Genomic DNA, 20,299 nt, shown 5'->3' with positions numbered 1-20,299 from the left:
AAGTCCAGCGCAGATGGATTTATGGCAGGATTCTACCATACCTTCAAAGAACTCCTGAGTCCAACAGTCCTTGAAATATTCCATAAAATAGAAACAGAACGAACATTACCTAATTCATTTTATGAAGGTACAATTACTTGGTACCTAAACCAAAAAAGAGAAGTTCAGACAAATCTCGCTTATGAATATTGATGAGTAATATTTAACAGAGTCATTGCAAACCGAATCCAAGAACTCATTCAAACCATCATTCACCATGATCAAGTAGGCTCCATCCCAGAGATGCAATTTCATTCACTATATGAAAATTCATTAATGTATTCCACTATATAATCAAACTCAAAAAATCACTTGATCATTTCCTTAGTGGCACAACAGGCATTTGAATAAATACAACACTCCTTCATGTTTTTGTGAAAGGAGGAATTCAATCTTCATTCCTAAACATAATAAAAGCAATTTACTTCAAACCAACAGCCAATATCAAATTAAATAGAGAGATACATGAAGCCATCCCATTAAAACCAAGGAAAAGACAAGGATGCCCACTCTCTCCATATCTATTCAATATAATACTCAAAGTGATTGTTAGAACAATAAGACAACAAAAAGTGATCAAGGGATATACTTTGGCAAAGAAGAAATAAAGGTATCACTATTTGAAGATGACATGATGGTATACATAAGCCACCCCAAAAATTCTTCAAGGGAAATTCTCCAGCTGATAAAAAACTTTTGCAAAGTGACAGGATAGAAAATTTACTCAAAGAATTCAGTAGCCTACCTTTATACAAATTATAAAATAGGCTGTGAGAGAAATAGCCACAGATAATATAAAATATCTTAAGGTAATACTAATCAGACAAGAAAAGATCTGTAGGACAATATCTTCAAGTCTCTCAAGAAAGAAATGGAAGGAATCAGAATATGGAGAGATCTATCATGCCCATGGGCTGCCAAAACAAATTAAGTAATTAAGTAAAAATGGCCATTTTACTAAAGGCAATCTACATATTAAATGCAATCCCCATTGAAATCCCAACACAACTTCTTAAAGACAGGAGAAAAGTAATTCTGTAATTCATCAGGAAAGGAAAAAAAAAACACAGAATAGGCAACACAGTTCTTAACAATAAATGAATGTCTGGGAGAATCACTACCCCTGGCCTCATGATCTACTACAGAGCGATAGTGATAAAAACTGCATGGTACTGGTACAGAGACAGACAGATTGATCAATGGAATAAAAGTAAAAACCCAGAAATAAACCCCATTAACTCACACTTGATCTTTGACCAAGAAACCAAAAGTATACAATGGGAAAAAAGAAAGCATCTTCAAGAAAAGGTTCTGGTCTAACTGGATGTCCATAAGTAGAAAAATGAAAATAGACACATATTTTTCACCTCACACAAAGCTCAAGTTCAAGTGGATCAAGGATGTCAACATTAAAACTAGATACACTGAATCTAATAGGCGAGAAATTGATAAAGAGCCTTGAACTCCATTGGCTCACACTTTAAGATCAAGAATAGATAAATGTGATCCCATGAATCTGGAAAGCTTCAGCAAGGCAAAGAACATAATCAATAAGACAAATTGGCAACCTACAGACTGGGAAAAATCCTGCACTAAGCACATAGTAGACTGAGAGCGGACTAGTATCCAGAATATATCAAGAATTGAAAAAAATAACCATTGAAGAAGACAAAAAATAAAAACAATTAAAAAATGAGGTATAGATTCAAAATGAGAAGTCTCAACAAATGAAATTCAAATGGCTCAGAGCATTTAAACAAATACTCAAAGTCCTTAGTAGTCAGAGAAATGCAAATCAAAATGACCCTGAGATTTTTTTTTTACCTTACATCAATCAGAATGGCTAAGATCAAAACCTCAGGTGATTACAACCCATGTTGGTGAGACTGTGGAGAAAGAGAAACACTCCTCCATTTTCGATGGGACGACAAAGTGGTACAATCATTCAGGAAATCAATTTAGACTTTCCTCAGAAAATTGTAATTAGATCTAACTAAGGACCCAGCAATACCACTCTTGGGAATAAACAGTAAAAATGCTCACCCATGGCAAAGGGGTTCATGTTCTACTATGTTCATAGTGGCCTTATTTGTGATAGTCATAAGCTGGAAACATCCCAGATGTCCTACAGAAGTAAAATGGATAAGGAAATGTAGAACCAGAAGACAGAGGGAGACACAGTGAAAGCTGAAGCTCAGAGAGGAAGGAAGAATGGAGGACAAGGGACAGAGGATGAAGGCAGACAGTGCTGCCAGACACATACAGAACAGGATTCTAGAGGAAATGGACAGAAAATAGGAGGATATTGCTTTTAGAAACAATGGCTCAAGATGTTTCACATTCTCATGACAACTATCACTTATACATCTTAGAAGTCTATCAACTTTAGCCATAAACTGTATAAGAACTGGAGGTGGAAGAGGTCTTCCAGGACCCGCTGAACACATAAATAAAAAACTTAGATATAAAAATACACAAGATCAACAAAATCAAGTTACAGGAATTAACTTTAAAATTTTTTCTATGAAACAAAAACTGAAATACAATGTATATGTTTTTTAGAAAGTGAAGGTTTCAGGACAGCCAGGTGCAATTAGTAGACAGTCTCAAACAAAACAACAACAACACCAATAAAAACAAGAATGAAATAGTAGCTACACAAGAACAGCATCAAACATGGACAGAGGAAGAAAAGAGGTCAGAGGGACTGACATATCTGCTCATTTGAAATATAGATGGCACAGTTTATTTTTACTAAATTGACAGATTTCCTGCTTAGTGTTAGATGCTATATAATGCTCAGATAACAAGAGTAACATAGTGAGTCCAAATCAGCTGCAGAAGTAGGGTTTCCTGGAGACCCAGACCCTTCCTTCTCAACACAAAGGTCTGAACTTCCTGTGATTTTGTTCCAGGCTGAGGTCTCTGTGGTGAGAAGGATAAACAGCTCTGGTTCTCAGAGATGGCCCTGATACTCCCAGGTGTGTGCTGACTCTCTGCAAGGGACATGGGGCATAGGAAGAAAGTCAGTAGCAAACAGGTCTCTGATGCAGTGAAGCACAAGATGCTGCAATCACAACTGAACACAGGAGCAGAGGATCTGCTGATGCCAACAGAATAGCAGCTCACATATTGCCCTGAAAATGATGAGTGTGTGTGGCTGCTGCTGCCTGGCCTATCAGAGTCCAGTCTTGTACTGACTGAGTGAACTGCATAAAGACAGTCATTCAGAATTTTCCCAGTTCACAAGCCCTGCCATCTGGAAAAGGAGTCAATTCCCTCATTCTGACAACTTCTGACCCAGTTATGACCTTACCATTAGTCACCAGTGTTGTCACATTGAGACTCCTCAATCATCTCCACAACTGTGCAGTGAGCTCATAGTGCAGTCTGCCAAGTCATGGACATGACAACCAAATAACAACATTTGTTAAACAGTTCTTTCATTCTTTTACCTAATAGAATTGTATCCTGTCCTCTGCATATGGTAGAGATAGTAGATTCTTTCCTTTCAAAAGACAAGTGCTAAGTTTAAGATGATTGACAAAAGAAGAAGAATGTTCAGGCATTAGTTTCCTCTACAATATAAAACAATTTCAGTCTTCACCGCTTAGATAAAAATTTCATGGTAAGGATTTTCTTTAAAACTCCTTTCATGTCCCTGTTCCTCAGGCTGTAGATGAAAGGATTCAGCATGGGGGTCACCACTGCATACATCATGGCAGCTGCCATGTCCTTCCCAGGTGAGTGAGAGGATGAGGGGTTGAAATACAAGGATATGATGGTGCCATAGAAGAGGCAGACCACAGCCAGGTGTGAGCCACAGGTGGAGAAGGCTTTCCATCCTCCCCTAGTGGATGAGACTCTCAGGACAGCACAGGTGATGTGGATGTAGGAGATCAGGATGCAGACAAATGGGGTGACCATGACCACAGCTGCCTCTGTAAGAATCAACAGCTCATTTAGATGTGTGTCTGAGCAGGAGAGTTTCAAGAGGAGAGCCACATCGCAGAAGAAGTGGGGAATGATGTTGTTTCCACAGAAGGAGAGTTGAGCCATGAGCAGTATGTGTAATAGACAATGCAGGTTGACTACCACCCATGACCCCAAAACAAGAAGGACACAGAGCTTATGGGTCATCTTTGTTGTGTAGTGTAAAGGGTGGCATATGGCCACAAATCGGTCATAAGCCATCACAGCCAGCAGGAAATTGTCCATTTCCCCAAACACACAGAGAAAATAGAGCTGTGTGATACAACCAGAGAAGGAAATGTCCTGATGTCCAAGTATGTGGTTGACCAATACCTTGGGTACAGTAGTAGAGGAAAGGCAGACATCCACAAAGGACAGGTTCCTGAGGAAGAAGTACATAGGGGTTTTCAGGTGGGAGTCTATGCTTATGACCAGGATGATGAGCAGGTTTCCCAGGGCAGTGGCCAGGTACATGATGAGGAAGAGCAGGAAGAGGAGCTGCTGCTGTTCAGGCTGCATGGAGAGTCCCAGGAGGAGAAACTCAGAAACACTAGACTGGTTGATGCTGCTCATGAGTGTGAGCCCAGCTACAGAAAGGAGAAGCAGAGGTCAGAAGGCCATCTTCAGGTTTAGATTCTACAACCAGGTTCACATTAATCATGTATAAGGTTATCACCACTCATAGCTGTATCTTGTAACATTTCTAGACATCCTCCCAATTCTTAAAACCTTCAGGGAAAGAGAAGCAGCCTGTTACTGTATTGGTCTCGAGCTCCAAATGGTAAAACTGTGACACCTGCTGGCCCCTCTATAGGATGGAAAGAGCAGCACTTGTTGCAGAAGGAACATTGGCATCTCTACTACCCTGAAAATACTCGTATTGGCCAGTTTTATTATTTTACCTTGCAGTTGTTGGCCCATAGTGTTCCTTATTCTAAGAATTGGAAAGAGTTGGGAAGGTAGAAAGGTCCTGAGATGATGAAGAGTTAAGATCCACATAAGCACCCTCTGTGTTGGAAGGAGTTCTGAAAGAACTAGACAAGTTTTTACTGCAGCATGAAGTCCCACTAGGGAAAGACTCCCTGAGTATCTCATTAAGGACCAGCACAAGGTAGTTGTGTAAGCCAGCTCTTGGTCCCCCTTGACCAACAAGGATAGAACATATCATCTAATCTCCAGTCAGAACATGGGGATGAAGCAATCTGTGTACAGTCAAGTCCCAGAGAGAATTCCCTGAGACTGATGTAAGTTTGTAGGGTTGAAGAATCAGTCCCCATTATTCTTCCTCTCAGCACAGAAAATGATGATATGGCACTATCTGAGGAAAAGTCCTCTCTTCCTCAGATTTGATAACTTTCCTCATAAGGCTTATGGCACATTTGCTTATAAGCAGTCCCAGAAATAACTTTCATCACAGAGTCAGATTTATTCCTGCCAAATATCCAGTGTAAATTTCAATGAGAGAATAGCTAGATTGAAGTGTGTTTAGTCCTCCGTGTTTGACAAAGTCACATTCTCAGTGAATCCACTACTTTGGGAATGATGTCTTACCATCCAAAAGTGATATTTCTTCTTCAGAAAAATTTATAGACTTTTGACTATCTCTCCACCTGCTTCTTTATACTCCCCTTCCCTTACTCAGCGATGAATCATGACAGTACTTCAAAACCTCACTTAGGTACATCTTCAAAATGAATTGATCTGTCTATGTACATCCAGAAGTTCACGAGAAGTACATCCAGCCTTTTCCACCTTTTTTTATTGAACAACTTTATTTTAAAAACAAAGATAAATGTATGACTTTTAAGCATTTTTGCATTAAAGTACATGAGTACATTTTTGTCAGTGCTTGACTTTTTTTTTTAAGGTTTGAGAGTATGCATTTAGATCTTACTAGTTACAATGAGCATAAAGCAAATGTAAAAGAGGATGTAACCCGGAATTAGTCAAAGTTTTCTTGGTGTGTACGGATTAAGCATAATGGTTTTTTCTTTCCTTTTATTTTTTCTTTTCTTGAACGTAACACAGTTAGTGAGTTTTTTCTGGGGTGTTCATTGATTTCTGGGGTTAGTATATAATTGTCAGTGACTGTAACTGGGGTTAGTATATAATTGTCAGTTAGTATATAATTGTCAGTGTCCCATTTTTTACTTAAAATTATACATTTTTGTCAGTACTGTTTTTTCAGACATTAAGATAATTTTTTACATAAAACCATGTGAATATATTTTTTTTAGTCAGTACTTGATTTTTTTCAAGGGCTTGACAGTATGCATTGAAAACCTAATAGTTACAATAAGTGTAAAGTACATGCAAAACAAAACGCAATATGGAAACAGTCAAAGTCTTCTTGTTTTGTAAATATGTGTATATTTTTTGTTTTCTTTATTTCTTGGACTTTCTACAGTCTGTGAGTTGTTTCTGGAGGAGTGCAAGCCTCTGGGGTTAGCATCCCACTATCAGTGACTGCATATTATGTCTGTTCTTTTGTGACTGGGTTATCTCACTCAGGATGATATTCTCTAGATGCAGCTATTTTCTTAAGAATTTGGTTAAGTCATTGTTTCTGTTGGATGAGTAGTATTCCATTGTGTATATGTACCACAATTTTTGTATCCATTCATCTTCTGAAGCACATCTGGGTTCCTTCCAGCTTCTGGCTATTATAAATAGAGCCGCTATGAACATTGTGGTGCATATATCTTTGTTGTGTATTAAAGTGTCTCTGGGGTATATGCCCAGAAGTGGAATAGCTGGGTCTTCAGGTAGTACTATATCCAATTTTCTGAGGTATCGCCAGACAGATTTCCAAAGTGGTTGTATTAGCTTGCAACCCCACCAACAGTGGAGAAGTGTTCCTCTTTCTCCGCAGCCTCGCCAGCATCTGCTGTCATCTGAGTTTTGGATCTTGGCCAATCTGACTGGTGTGAGGTGGAATCTCAGGGTTGTTTTGATTTGCATTTCCCTGATGGCTAAGAATGTCGAGCACTTCCTCAGATGTTTCTCGGCCATTCGGTGTTCCTCAACTGAAAATGTTTTGTTTAGCTCTGTACCCCATTTTTAATAGGGTTATTTGATTCTCTGGTGTCTAGCTTTTTGAGTTCCTTGTACACCTTGGATATTAGGCCTCTATCTGATGTGGTGTTGGTAAAGATCTTTTCCCAATCTGTTGGTTGCCGTTTTGTTTTCTTGACGATGTCTTTAGCCTTACAGAAGCTTTGCAATCTCATTAAGTCCCATTTGTTAATCTTTGACCTTAGAGCTTGAGCCATTGGTGTTTAGTTCAGGAAATTTTCTCCTGTACCTATGTGTTCTGAGGTTTTCCCTACTTTCTCATCTAATAGTTTCAGTGTATCTGGTTTAATGTGGAGAATTTTGATCCACTTACACTTGAGCTTTGTACAAGGAGATAAGAACGGGTCTATTTTCATTCTTTTGCATGCTGAGTGCCAGTTGGACCAGCACCATTTGTTGAATAGGCTGTCCTTTTTCCATTGAATGTTTACTGCTCCTTTGTCAAAAATCAGGTAACCATATACATGAGGGCTCATTTCTGGATCTTCTATTCTATTCCATTGATCCACGTGCCTATTTCTGTACCAGTACCATGCAGTTTTCAGCACAATTTCCTTGTAATATAGCTCGAGGTCAGGGATAGTGATTCCTGCAGATGTTTTTTTGTTGTTGAGGATGGATTTCGCTATTCTAGGTCTTTTGTTATTCCATATGAAATTGCACATTGATCTTTCCAATTCCATGAAGAACTTGGTTAAAATTTTGATGGGGATTGCATTGAATCTGTAGATTGCTTTTGGTCGGATGGCCATATTTAAGATGTTGATTTTTCCAATCCATGAGCATGGGAGATCTTTCCATTTTCTGAGATCCTCCTCAATTTCTTTCTTTAGAGGTTTGAAGTTCTTGTCATACAGGTCCTTCACTTGCTTAGTTAGAGTCACACCAAGGTATTTCATAGTTTTTGTAACGATTGTGAAGGGTACGTTTTTCCTAATTTCTTTCTCCACATGTTTGTCCTTTGAGTACAGGAAGGCTACTGATTTGTTTGAGTTAATTTTGTATCCAGCCACTTTGCTGAACTTGTTTATCAGCTGTAGGAGTTCTCTGGTGGAATTTTTGGGGTCACTCAAGTACACTATCATGTCATCGGCAAAGAGTGATGTTTTTATCTCTTCCTTCCCGATTTGTATCCCCTTGATCTCCTTTTGCTGTCTAATTGCTCCGGCCAGGACTTTTAGTACTATGTTGAATAGGTAGGGGGAGAGTGCGCAGCTTTGTCGAGTACCTGATTTTAGTGGGATTGCTTCAAGTTTCTCACCATTAAGTTTGATGTTGGCTGTTGGTTTGCTGTATATTTCTTTTATTATGTTTAAGTATGGGCCTTGGATTCCTGTTCTTTCCAGGACTTTTAACATGAAGGGGTGTTGGATTTTTTCGAATGCTTTCTCTGCGTCTAGTGAGATGACCATGAGATTTTGGTCTTTGAGTTTGTTTATATGGTAGATTACGTTGATGGAGTTTTTTATGTTAAACCATCCCTGAATCCTAGGGATGAAGCCTACTTGGTCATGATGAATGATCGTTTTGATGTGTTCTTGGATTCGGTTTGCAAGTATTTTGTTGAGTATTTTTGCATCAATGTTCATAAGAGAGACTGGTCTCAAGTTCTCTTTCCTTGTAGGGTCTTTGTGTGGTTTAGGTACGAGGGTTATTGTAGCCTCAAAAAGTGAGTTCGGTAATATTCCATCTGATTCTACCTTTTGGAATAGCTTGGCGATTATTGGTGTTATATCCTCAATAAAAGTCTGATAAAATTCTGCACTGAACCCGTCTGGACCTGGGCTTTTTTTGGTTGGGAGGCTTTTGATGACTTCTTCTATTTCTTTAGGTGTTATAGGGTTATTTAGATGGTTAACTTGGTCCTGGTTTAACTTTGGGACCCTGTATCTGTTTAGGAATTCATCCATTTCCTCCAGATTTTCCAATTTTGTGGAGTATAAGTTTTTGTAGTAGGATCTGATGATTTCTTGAATTTCCTGTTTCAGTTGTTATGTCCCCACTTTCCTTTCTGATTTTGTTAATTTGGATACTCTCTCTTTGCCCTCTAGTTAGTCTGGCTAGGGGTTTATTAATCTTGTTGATTTTCTCAAAGAACCAACTCTTTGTTTTGTTGTTTTTTTCAATGGTTCTTTTTGTTTCTATTTGGTCTATTTCTGCCCTAATTTTGATTATTTCTTGCCATCTACTCTTTTTGGGTGTATCTGCTTCCTTTTGTTCTAGGGCTTTTAGCTGTGCTGTGAGGTTGCTGATATGAGTTCTCTCCAGTTTCTTTTTGGACGCACTTAGGGCTATGAGTTTTCCTCTCAATACTGCTTACATTGCATCCCATAGGTTTGTGTATGTTGTGTTTGCGTTTTCGTTGAATTCTAGAAAATTCTTTATTTCTTTCTTTATTTCTTCTTTGACCCTGCTATCCTTTAACAGAGCATTGTTTAGTTTCCATGTGTATGTGGGCTTTTTGTTGTCTTTGTTGTTGTAAAAGACCAGCCGTAGACCATGGTGATCTGAGAGGATGCATGGGAGTATTTCAATCTTCTTATATTGATGGAGGCTCGTTCTGCGTCCAATTATGTGGTCAATTTTCGAGAAGGTGACATGGGATGGTGAGAAGAAGGTGTATTCTTTTACTTTGGGATAGTATGTTCTGTATATATCTATTAATTCTAGTTGGTTCAAAGTCTCTGCTAGTTTTTCAGTGTCCTTGTTCAGTTTCTGTTTCCCTGATCTGTCCATTGGTGAGAGTGGGGTATTAAAGTCTCCCACTAATATTGTGTGGGGTGAAATGTATTTTTTGAGCTTTAGTAGGGTTTCTTTTATTAATGTGGGTGATTTTTTATTTGGAGCATATATGTTAAGGATTCAGAGTTCTTCCTGACAGATTTACCCGGTAATGAGTAAAAAGTGTCCTTCCTTATCTTTTTTGATAACTTTTGGTTGGAAATTTACTTTATTCGATATTAGAATAGCTACTCCAGCTTGCTTCTTGGAGCTGTTTTCTTGGAAGTTTTTTTCCCACCCTTTTACTCTGATATAGTGTCTGTCTTTGTCTCTGAGATGAGTTTTCTGTATGCAGTAAAAGGCTGGATTTTGTTTATGTATCCAGTCTGATAGCCTATGTCTCTTTATTGGGGAGTTGAGACCATTTATCTTAATAGATATCAAGAAATAGTTGGTTCTGTTTCCTGCCATTATTTCTTTTTTGGGTTGAGTTGTGTCAGTGTTTTTTTCTTCTTTTAGTTTTCTTATTTAGGAGTTTTCTTGTTCTTACTAGGCTGTTTTTTCCTCATTGTGTTGGGTTTTCCACCTATAATTCGTTGTAGTGCTGGGTTTGTGGTCAGATATTGTGTGAATTTTGATTTGTCTTGAAATATCTTCGTCTCTCCATCGATGGTGATTGATAGTTTTGCTGGGTATAGCAGCTAGGGCTGGCACTTGTGCTCTCTTAAAGAGTGCATGATGTCTGTCCAGACTCTTCTAGCTTTCATAGTCTCTGTTGGGAAATCGGGTGTGAGTCTGATTGGCCTGCCTTTATATGTTACCTGACCTTTTTTCCTTACTGCTTTTAGTATTCTTTCTTTAATTTTGGCGCTTGATGTTTTTACTATTATGTGTCGGGAGGTATTTCTTTTCTGGGCCAACCTATTTGGAGTTCTGAAGGCTTCTTTTATGCTCGTGGTCATCTCATTCTTGAGGGTAAGGAAGTCTTCTTCTATGATTTCGTTGAAGATATTTACTGTGCCCCTTAGTTGATACTCTTCTCCCTCTTCTATTCCTATCATCCTTAGGTTCGGTCTTCTCATTGTGTCTTGGATTTCCTGGACATTTTGGGTTAGGAGCTTTTTGTTTTTTGCATCTTCTCTGGCTCTTTTGTCTATGTTTGCAATGTTGTCTTCTGCCCCCGAGATTCTCTCTTCGATCTCTTGTAATCTATTGGAAATGCTTGCTTCTGTGACTCCTGATTTCTTTTTTTGGTGTTCTGACTCTTGCGTTATCTCTTTTAGTGTTTTCTTTATTGTGTCAATCTCTGTTTTAATTTTCCTCTTCCATTCCTTTATTTCTTTGGTTCTGTTTTCCTCTAGTTCTTTTAGTTCTTTGAGTGTTTTTCTTGTTTCTTTTTAAAACCTTCTGAATCTTTTTGCTTTTCCTCCCTTTCTTGTTTAAGTAACTCTATCAGTGTTTTGAGGCATGATTTCAGGTCTGTGTCTTCTTTTTCTGGAGTGTTTGGAGTTCCGATGTTTGCTGTTATGGGAGTGCTGGGCTCTGGTTTTGCTAGATTGTCTTGGTTCCCTTGGGATATACTCTTTCTCTTTCCTCTTGCCATTTTGTTGTCAGTGATATGTTCTTTCCTTTCCCTTGTATCTGGTCCGTGTCCCTGGTTCTTCACTGGTTGAGGTGTCAGATGGGTCAAGCCCTGTTTTATGCCTCAGAGTCGTCGGGTGTGAGCAGAAGTTCCAACGTTCTGTTTCTGTTTGCTGGATCAGGCACGGCAGGGCAGGGCAATGCAGGGGGTGCACTTTCCTGGTGTACTCCACAGAGATCTTTCTGCTCCCCTGCAGCCTAGGTCTTCCACCCACCAGTTGCTCAGCATCTACAAGCCTCTGTTCCAGGTGGCAGATGGGCCAGGCTCTGCTCTGCGTCCTGAAGTCGCCTCTGGGCAGAAACAGATGTTCTAATTTTCTGTTCCCAATCGCAGTTGCTCAGCCTCTATGAGCCGCCGATCCGGGTGGCAGGTAGGCCAGGCTCCGCTCTATGTCCGGCAGTCGCCTCCGGGTGGAAACAGAAGTTCTAATTTTCTGTTCCCAATCGTTGGATCAGGCAAGGCGGGGCAGTGCAAGTTATGGTTTGCACTTTCCGTGTGCACTCCTCAGAGAACTCTCTGCACCCCTGCAGTCTTGGTCTCCCACTCACCAGTTGCTCAGCCTCTATGAGCCACCGATCCGGGTGGCAGGTAGGCCAGGCTCCGCTCTGCATCTGGAAGTCGCCTCTGGGCGGAAACAGAAGTTCTCATTTTCTGTTCCCAATCGCAGTTGCTCAGCCTCTATGAGCCGCCATTCCACCTAGCAGGTAGGCCAGGCTCCGCTCTGTGTCTGGAAGTCGCCTCTGGATGGAAACAGAAGTTCTATTTTTCTGTTTCCAATCGCTGGATTGGGTAGGGCGGGGCAGGGCAAGTTAGGGTGTGCACTTTCCGTGTGCACTCTGCAGAGATCTCTCTGCTCCCCTGCAGTCTTGGTCTCCCACTCACCAGTTGCTCAGCCTCAATGAGCCGCCGTTCGGCCTGGCAGGTAGGCCAGGCTCCGCTCTGCGTCTCTTTTTATACCTTGGATATTAGACCTCTATCTGATGTGGGGTTGGTAAAGATCTTATCCCATTCTGTTGGCTGCCATTTTGTTTCCTTGACAGTGTCCTTAGCCTTACAGAAACTTTGCAATCTCATTAAGTTTCAATTGTCAATCTTTGATCTTAGAGCACGAGCCATTGGTGTTCTGTTCAGGAAATTGTCTCCTGTGCCTATGTGTTCTAAGGTGTTCCCTGCTTTCTCATCTAATAGTTTCAGTGTACCTGATTTAATGTGGAGATCTATAATCCACTTGTACTTGAGCATTGTACAAGGAGATAGGAAAGGAACTATTTTCATTCTTCTGCATGCTGAGTGCCAGTTGGAAAAACACCATTTGTTGAAGAGGCTGTCCTTTGTACATTGAATGATTACATCTCCTTTATCAAAAATCAGGTGACCATATATGTGAGGGCTCATTTCTGGATCTTCAATTCTATTTCATTGTTTTATGTGCTTATTTCTGTACCAGTACCATGCAGTTTATAGCACAATTGCCTTGTAATATAGCTTGAGGTCAGGGATGGTGATTCCCTCAGATGTTTTCTTGTTGATGAGGATGGATTTCGCTATTCTAGGTCTTTTGTTATTCCAGATGAAATTTCACATTGCTCTTTCCAACTCTATGAAGAATTGGGTTGATATTTTGATGTGGATTGCATTGAATCTGTAGACTGCTTTTGGTAAGATGGCCATCTTTAAAATGTTGATCCTTCCAATCCATGAGCATGGGAGATCTTTCCATTTTCTGAGATCTTCCTCGATTTCCTTCTTTAGAGGTTTGAAGTTCTTGTCATAGAGGTCCTTCACTTGCTTAGTTAGAGTCACAACAAGGTACTTCATAGTTTTTGTGACTATTGTGAAGTGTATTTTTTCCCTAATTTCTTTCTCCATATGCTTGTCCTTTGAGTAGAGGAAGGCTACTGATTTTTTGAGTTAATTTTATATCCAGATGTTTTGCTGAACTTCTTTATCAGCTGTAAGAGTCCTCTTGTGGAACTTTTGGAATCACTTACAAACACTATCATGTTATCTGCAAATAGTGATGTTTTTACTTCTTCCTTTCCAATTTTTATCCCTTTGATTTCTTTTTGCTGTCTAATTGCTCCAGACAGGACTTCCAGTACTATCTTGAATAGATAGGGGGAGTGTGAGCAGCCTTGTCGAGTCCCTGATTTTAGTGGGATTGCTTCAAGTTTCCCACCGTTAAGTTTGATGTTGGCTATTGGTTTGCTGTATATTGCTTTTATTATGTTTAGGCATGGGCCTTGAATTCCTGTTCTTTCCTCGACTTTTAACATGAAGGGTGTTGAATTTTGTTAAATGGTTTGTCAGCATCTAGTGAGATGACCATGTTGTTTTTTTCGTTGAGTTTGTTTATATGGTGGATTACGTTGATGGATTTCCGTATATTAATCTATCCCTGCATCCCAGGTATGAAGCCTACTTGATCATGGTTAATGATCGTTTTGATGTGTTCCTGGATTCGGTTTGCAAGGATTTTGTTGAGTATTTTTGCATCATTTTTCATTAATAAGATTGGTCTGAAGTTCTCTTTCCTTGTAGGGTCTTGGTGCGGTTTAGGAAAGAGGGTTATTTTGGCCTCAAAAGTTGAGTTAGGTAGTTTTCCATCTGATTGTATATTATGGAATAGTTTGGAGAGTATTGCTATTAGGTCATCAATAAATGTCTGATAAAATTCTGCACTGAATCCACCTGGATTTTGGCTTTTTTTTTTTGGTCGGGAGGGTTTTGATGACTCCTTCTATGTCTTTAGGTGTTATGAGATTATTTAGATGGTTTATGTGGTCCTTGTTTAACTTTAGTATCTGATATCTGTCTAGGAATTAATCCATTTCTTCAAGATTTTGCTGCTTTGTTGAGCATAGGCTTTTATAGTAGGATCTGATAATTTCTTGAGTTTCCTCTGTTTTTCTTAGTATGTGTCCACTTTCATTTCTGATTTTGTTAATTTGGATACTCCCTTTTTACCCTCTAGTTAGTCTGTCTAAGGGTTTATCAATCTTGTTAATTTTCTCAAAGAACCAACTCTTGATTTTGTTGAAACTTTGAATGGTTCTTTTTCTTTCTATTTGGTCTATTTCTGCCCTAAGTTTGATTTGTTCTTGCTGTCTACTCCTCTTGTGTGTATCTTTTTCCTTTTATTCTGGAGCTTTCAACTGTGCAGTCAAGTTGCTAGTGTTTTCTCTCTCAGTTTATTTTTGGAAGCAGTCAGAGCTATGAGTTTTTCTCTCAATACTGCGTTCATTGCATTTTATAGGTGTGGGTATGTTGTGTTTTCATTTTCATTGAATTCTAGAAAATCCTTAATTTCTTTCTTTATTTGTTTTTTGATCCTGCTATCATTTAGTAGAGCATTGGTGTGTTTCCATGTGTATATGTGCTTTTTGTTGTCTTTATTGTTATTAAAGACCAGCCTTAGACCATGGTGATCTGAGAGGATGCATAAGAGTATTTCCATCTTCTTATATCTTTAAGGCTCATTTTTTAACCAATTATTGGTCAATTTTCGAGAATGTGCCATGAGGTGCTGAGAAGAAGGTGTATTCTTTTGTTTTAAAATGATATGTTCTGTAGATATCTATTAATTCCAGTTGGTTCATAACCTCTGCTAGTTTTACAGTGTCCTTGTGCAGTTCCTGGTTTCATGATCTGACCATTGGTGATAGTGGGGTGTTGAGGTCTCCCACTATTATTTTGTGGGGCACTATGTATTTTTGAGCTTTAATATGGTTCCTTTTATGAATATGGGTGCTTTTGTATTTGGAGCATAATATGGACTCAATAACATGTCGATTTTAGCAAAAAAAAAAAAAAAAAAAAAGATACAGAACACCCAAGATTCAATCCACAGACCTCAAAAAGGTCCACAAGCTGCAGGCCCCAAGTGAGCATTCCTCTGTTCCATTTGGGAGGGAGAAGAAAACAAGCACAAGGGGAAAGAAAGGGTGATGGGAAGGAAAAAGGACTGGAGTATGGAACATGATCTGGTATAGGGTGAGGGAATACACCTGAAGCCCTGAGGGCCAGCAGAATGGATGGACACAGGTGACCTTAGGAGGTTAAAGGTTGGGAGGACCCTCATGTACCAGAGACCTGTGAGGTGATAGACCCTCAGGATCCAAAGGGAGGGAATCCTACATGTAATGCTCTACAGTAGGTAGAGGAAACAAGAAGAGCTTATCTCCAGCAGAAGTGCTGGGCATCGAGTGTGGGATGTGGCTGCTATCTGACAGTCATACTCTGATTCATTGTTCCTGTCTGAAAAAACTCCAGGGCTTGAAATGGAGAAGGGACTGACCTCTGAAAGATCCAACAAGCAGCTAAAAGAGTAGGATGCAGATATTTGCACCCAACCAACAGTATCTGCTGACACCTGTGGTTGAATTAGGAAAAAGCTGGAGGAATCTGAAGGGAGGATGACTCTGTAAGAGGACCAGCAGTATCAATTAACCTGGACTCCTGAGATCTCTCAGACACTGGAATCACCAACCAGGCACCATACACCAGCTGAGGAGAGTCATGCAAAACACATACAGCAGAGGATTCTTGGGTCTGGGTTCTATTGGAGACGATGCACTTAACACTCAGGATACTGGGAGCCCCAGTGTGTTTAGATGTCTGGTGGGGTGGGCTAGGTGGGGACATCTATGTGGGGACAGGGATTTCAGGAAGAAAATATGGGATGTGGAACAGTAGGAGGGTTGACCAAGAGAAGAAAAAAAATCGTGAGTGTTAATATTAAGTTAAATTAAAAATAAAACGTAAAAAATTTAATACAAGCCTTTGCTCTAATGACATTCATAACAAAAAGTAATATTAAATTTGATTGATATAAGGTGACTGGAGTGAATCTGCAATTCATTTTTCATGAGTGGGCTACGCTAACACTAGGAGTAAAAGCAATGTCTGTATTGTTTGAACGTTTCAATGTATGGTTTCATATGGAAACATATTACAGGAGAAACATTTACAAAAATATTTACATGTCAAGAAAGAAAGTTGAATTGATTTTCAATCAGATTTACCATTTTCATCATAAACAGTCAGGGGTTATATTAAATATGCTGAAAGTAAAATATGAGTGAAAATATTTCATATATTTTAAATCTATTTTATTTAGTTTATTGAGACAAAATTTCACAGTGTATCCTGTATCCTGGAGCCCATAAAGTAACATTGGCTGGCCACAAACTTGGGTTTTTTTCCCTCAGAACCTAGGTGCTAGCACTTTAGGCCTGTGATGCCATGTCACTTTATTAGTCATTTTCAAGATAAATTTCAAAACACACAGTACATTTTTATATTTTAAAGGAGATGTTTAGCTACTGAGCTGTGAACATACATAAAATCAATAAAAATAAATTCATAAAGACTTACAGTAATTTAGAAATCCTGTTTTATAAAATAACTGTTGAAGGCTTAGATTAAACTACAATTTCACTAAAATTATGTGAGCCCATTCACATGAATATGACAGAGAGTTATAAAGAGTGCAATTGGCCTGCAGGATACTGGGATTGAAGAAGACATTTTCCTTTCATTAACTTTTTCCTGCTTTAATATTGGAAGCTACATGTGTTCATGAGCTAAAGATAAACCATCAGCTAAAAATAGTAGTAGAATTGTTTCTCTGTATCTCCAAATAAAATCTTCCCATTTGTACCATAAATATTGGAATAATACATACATATATATTGATATTTATATGAATGTCTCTCTCTTTCTCTCCCAGAGACAGGGTCTCCACACAGTTTCCTGTCCTGGAACTCACTATGTAGAACAAGCTGGCAGACATGCTACCTTACCTGAAATTATTTACAATAAACAAACAACATGCAGCAAGTATAAATAGAACTAAAGGATGGTTTGAGAAAATGTCATATCAAACGGAGACTCAGGAAAGAGGAAATGTGAGAAAGCAGGGGTCAGGTGGAGGTTAGGAAATCAGGAAGATCCTGATCCTAACAAACAGCTCATCACAGGCCTCAGCAGAGTTTAACCTGAGGAAGAAAGAGTGAGCAAAGCAGAAGACAGAGGGAGACACAGTGCAAGCTGAGGCTCAGAGAGGAAGGAAGAATGGAGGACAAGGGACAGAGGATGAAGGCAGACAGTGCTGTCAGACACACACAGAACAGGATTCTAGAGGTAATGGACAGGAAAGAGTCCTTTTAGAAATAATGGCTGAAGATGTTTCACATTCCCATGAAAACTATAATCTATACATCTTAGAAGTCTATCAAATTCAGCCATAAACTGTATAGGGACTAGAGGTGGAAGAAGTCTTTCAGGCCCTGCTGTACACATGAATAAAAAACTTATAAATAAAATACACAGGATCAACAAAACCAAGATACAGGAACTAACTTTCAATTTATTTCTATGAAATAAAAACTGAAATGCAACATACAATGTTTTTAGTAAGTGAAAGAAAGGACAGCCAGGAGTAAATAGAGGATAGTCTCTAATAAAACAACAACAAAACATTAAAACAACAGCAAAATAGTAGTTACACCAGAACAACAACAAACATAGAAAGAGGCAGAAAAGAGGGCAGAAGGACTGACATGTCTGAAGATTATAAACATAGAAGACACAGTTCATTTTTATTAAATTGACATATTTTCTGCTTTATGTTAGATGCTATATAATGCTCAGATAACAAGTGTAAAATAATGAGTCCAAATCAGCTGCAGAAGTAGGGTTTCCTGGAGCTGCAGACCCTACCTTCTCAACAACCAACTCTGAACTTTACATGTTGGTGTCTCTGTGGTAAAGAAAGATGAACAGATCTGGTTTCCCATAGTTCTGTGCTGGCACTATGCAAGGGACACGGAACATCGCCAAGAACGTCAGTAGCAGACAGGTCTCTGATGCAGTGAAGCACAAGATGCTGTAAGTGCAACTGAACACAGGAGCAGAGGATCTGCTGATGCCAACAGAATAGCAGGTCACCTACTGTCCTGAATGTGGTGAGTGTGTGTGGCTGCTGCTCCAGGACAATCAGAGTTCAGTTTTGTAGTGAACTGCATGAAGTCAGCCATCCAGAATTATTCAAATCCAGACACCACATATCTGGTGCAGGAATCAGTTCTCTATTGTGACAACATGTGACCGAGTTCTGACCTTACCATTAGTTGCTTCCCAGTGTTGTCTCATTAAGACTCCTCCCTCTTCTCCACAATTGTGCAATGGTGCTCATGGTGCAGTCTGCCATGTCACTGACACGACAATCCACATAACAACATTTGTTAAACAGTTTTTTATACTTTTATATAAAGGATTTGTATCTCAGGCTCTGATTATGGTCGAGAATGTAGAGGCTTTTCTTCCAAAAGACATTGCTGCTTAGGTAGAAATTGCATGGTAAGAATTTTCCTTAAAGCCCCTTTCATGTCTCTGTTCCTCAGGCTGTAGATGAAAGGGTTCAGCATGGGGGTCACCACTGTGTACATCATGGCAGCTGCCATGTCCCTCCCAGGTGAGTGAGAGGATGAGGGGTTGAAATACAGGGATATGATGGTGCCATAGAAGAGACAGACCACAGCCAGGTGTGAGCCACAGGTGGAGAAGGCTTTCCATCTTCCTCCTGTGGATGAAACTCTCAGGACAGCACAGATGATGTGGATGTAGGAGATGAGGATGCAGACAAATGGAGTGACTACGATCACAGCTCCCTCTGTAAGAAGCATCAGGTCATTGAGATGTGTGTCTGAGCAGGAGAGTTTCAGGAGGGGAGTCATATCACAGAAGAAGTGAGGGATAATGTTGTTTCCACAGAAGGAGAGTCGAGCCATGAGCAGTATGTGCAACAGACAATTCAGGTTCGCTACCACCCATGACGCAGCAACAAAAAGAGCACAGAGCTTCTGGGTCATCTTTGTGGTGTAGTGTAAAGGGTGACATATGGCCACAAATCGGTCATAGGCCATCACGGTCAGTAGGAAATTGTCCATTTCACCAAACACACACAAAAAATACAGCTGTGTGAGACACCCAGAGAAAGAAATGGCCTGATTTCCACTTATGTAGTTGGCCAACACCTTGGGGGCAGTTGTGGAGGAAAAGCAGACATCCACCAAGGAGAGGTTCCTGAGAAAATAGTACATAGGAGTGTGCAGGTGGGAGTCTGTGCTGATGGCCAGGATGATGAGCAGGTTTCCCAGGACAGTGACCAGGTACATGATGAGGAAGAGCAGGAAGAGGAGCTTCTGCTGTTCAGGCTGCATGGAGAGTCCCAGAAGGAGAAACTCAGAAACACTAGACTGGTTGATGCTGCTCATGAGTGTGAGCCCAGCTACAGAAAGTAGAAACAGAGGTCAGAAGACCAGTCAGGTTTAAGTGCAACATCCAGGATTACATTATTCCTTCATTAGAGTTTCTGAATGGAGATCCACTCCTATATTTATACATACATACTCTATGTACAAATTAGTGATTTTGGTCATGTTGGTTATTCAGAGTCACATTATCAGTTGCTTTGTATATAACATAAAAGCTTTTATTCATACACACCACTCTTACCTGTGTTTTGTAACATTTTAGACATTCTTCCAATCTTGGCAGCTTAAAGAAAAATAGAAGCATCCTGTTATTTTACTGGTCACAAGCTCCAAATGATGGAAGTGTGACTCCTGTTGCTGTCACCTCTATGGGAGGGAAGGAATAACACTTGTTGCAGCAGAAACATATGCATCTCTACTATTTTAAAATTTTCTCTCCTGGCCAGTTCTATTATTTTACATTAGAGTTGTTGGTCAATAGTGTTCCTTATACCTAGGGTAGGTAAAACTTGGGTATATAGAAATGTCCTAAGCAGATGAAGACTGAAGATCAACAAAAGAGCCTCTGTGT

General features: G+C 39.6%; 1 protein-coding gene across 1 annotated transcript; it reads right to left on the bottom strand.

Moving 5' to 3' along the window:
• Positions 1-3,642: 3,642 nt before the first annotated feature.
• Positions 3,643-19,728, bottom strand: LOC308440299 (uncharacterized protein; the record flags this gene model as incomplete). Its single annotated transcript, XM_080942315.1, has 2 exons — positions 3,643-4,598; positions 18,786-19,728. The coding sequence occupies 2 exons, from the start codon at positions 19,726-19,728 to the stop codon at positions 3,643-3,645; spliced, it is 1,899 nt and encodes a 632-aa protein (XP_080798441.1).
• Between the last annotated feature and the right edge of the window lie 571 nt (positions 19,729-20,299).

The sequence above is a fragment of the Micromys minutus genome, assembly GCF_963924665.1.
Source record: "Micromys minutus genome assembly, chromosome: 31".
NCBI classification, from domain to species: Eukaryota; Metazoa; Chordata; class Mammalia; order Rodentia; family Muridae; genus Micromys; species Micromys minutus.
The sequence above is the reverse complement of the archived record's forward strand: the minus strand, read 5'-3'. Positions and strand labels throughout refer to the sequence as shown.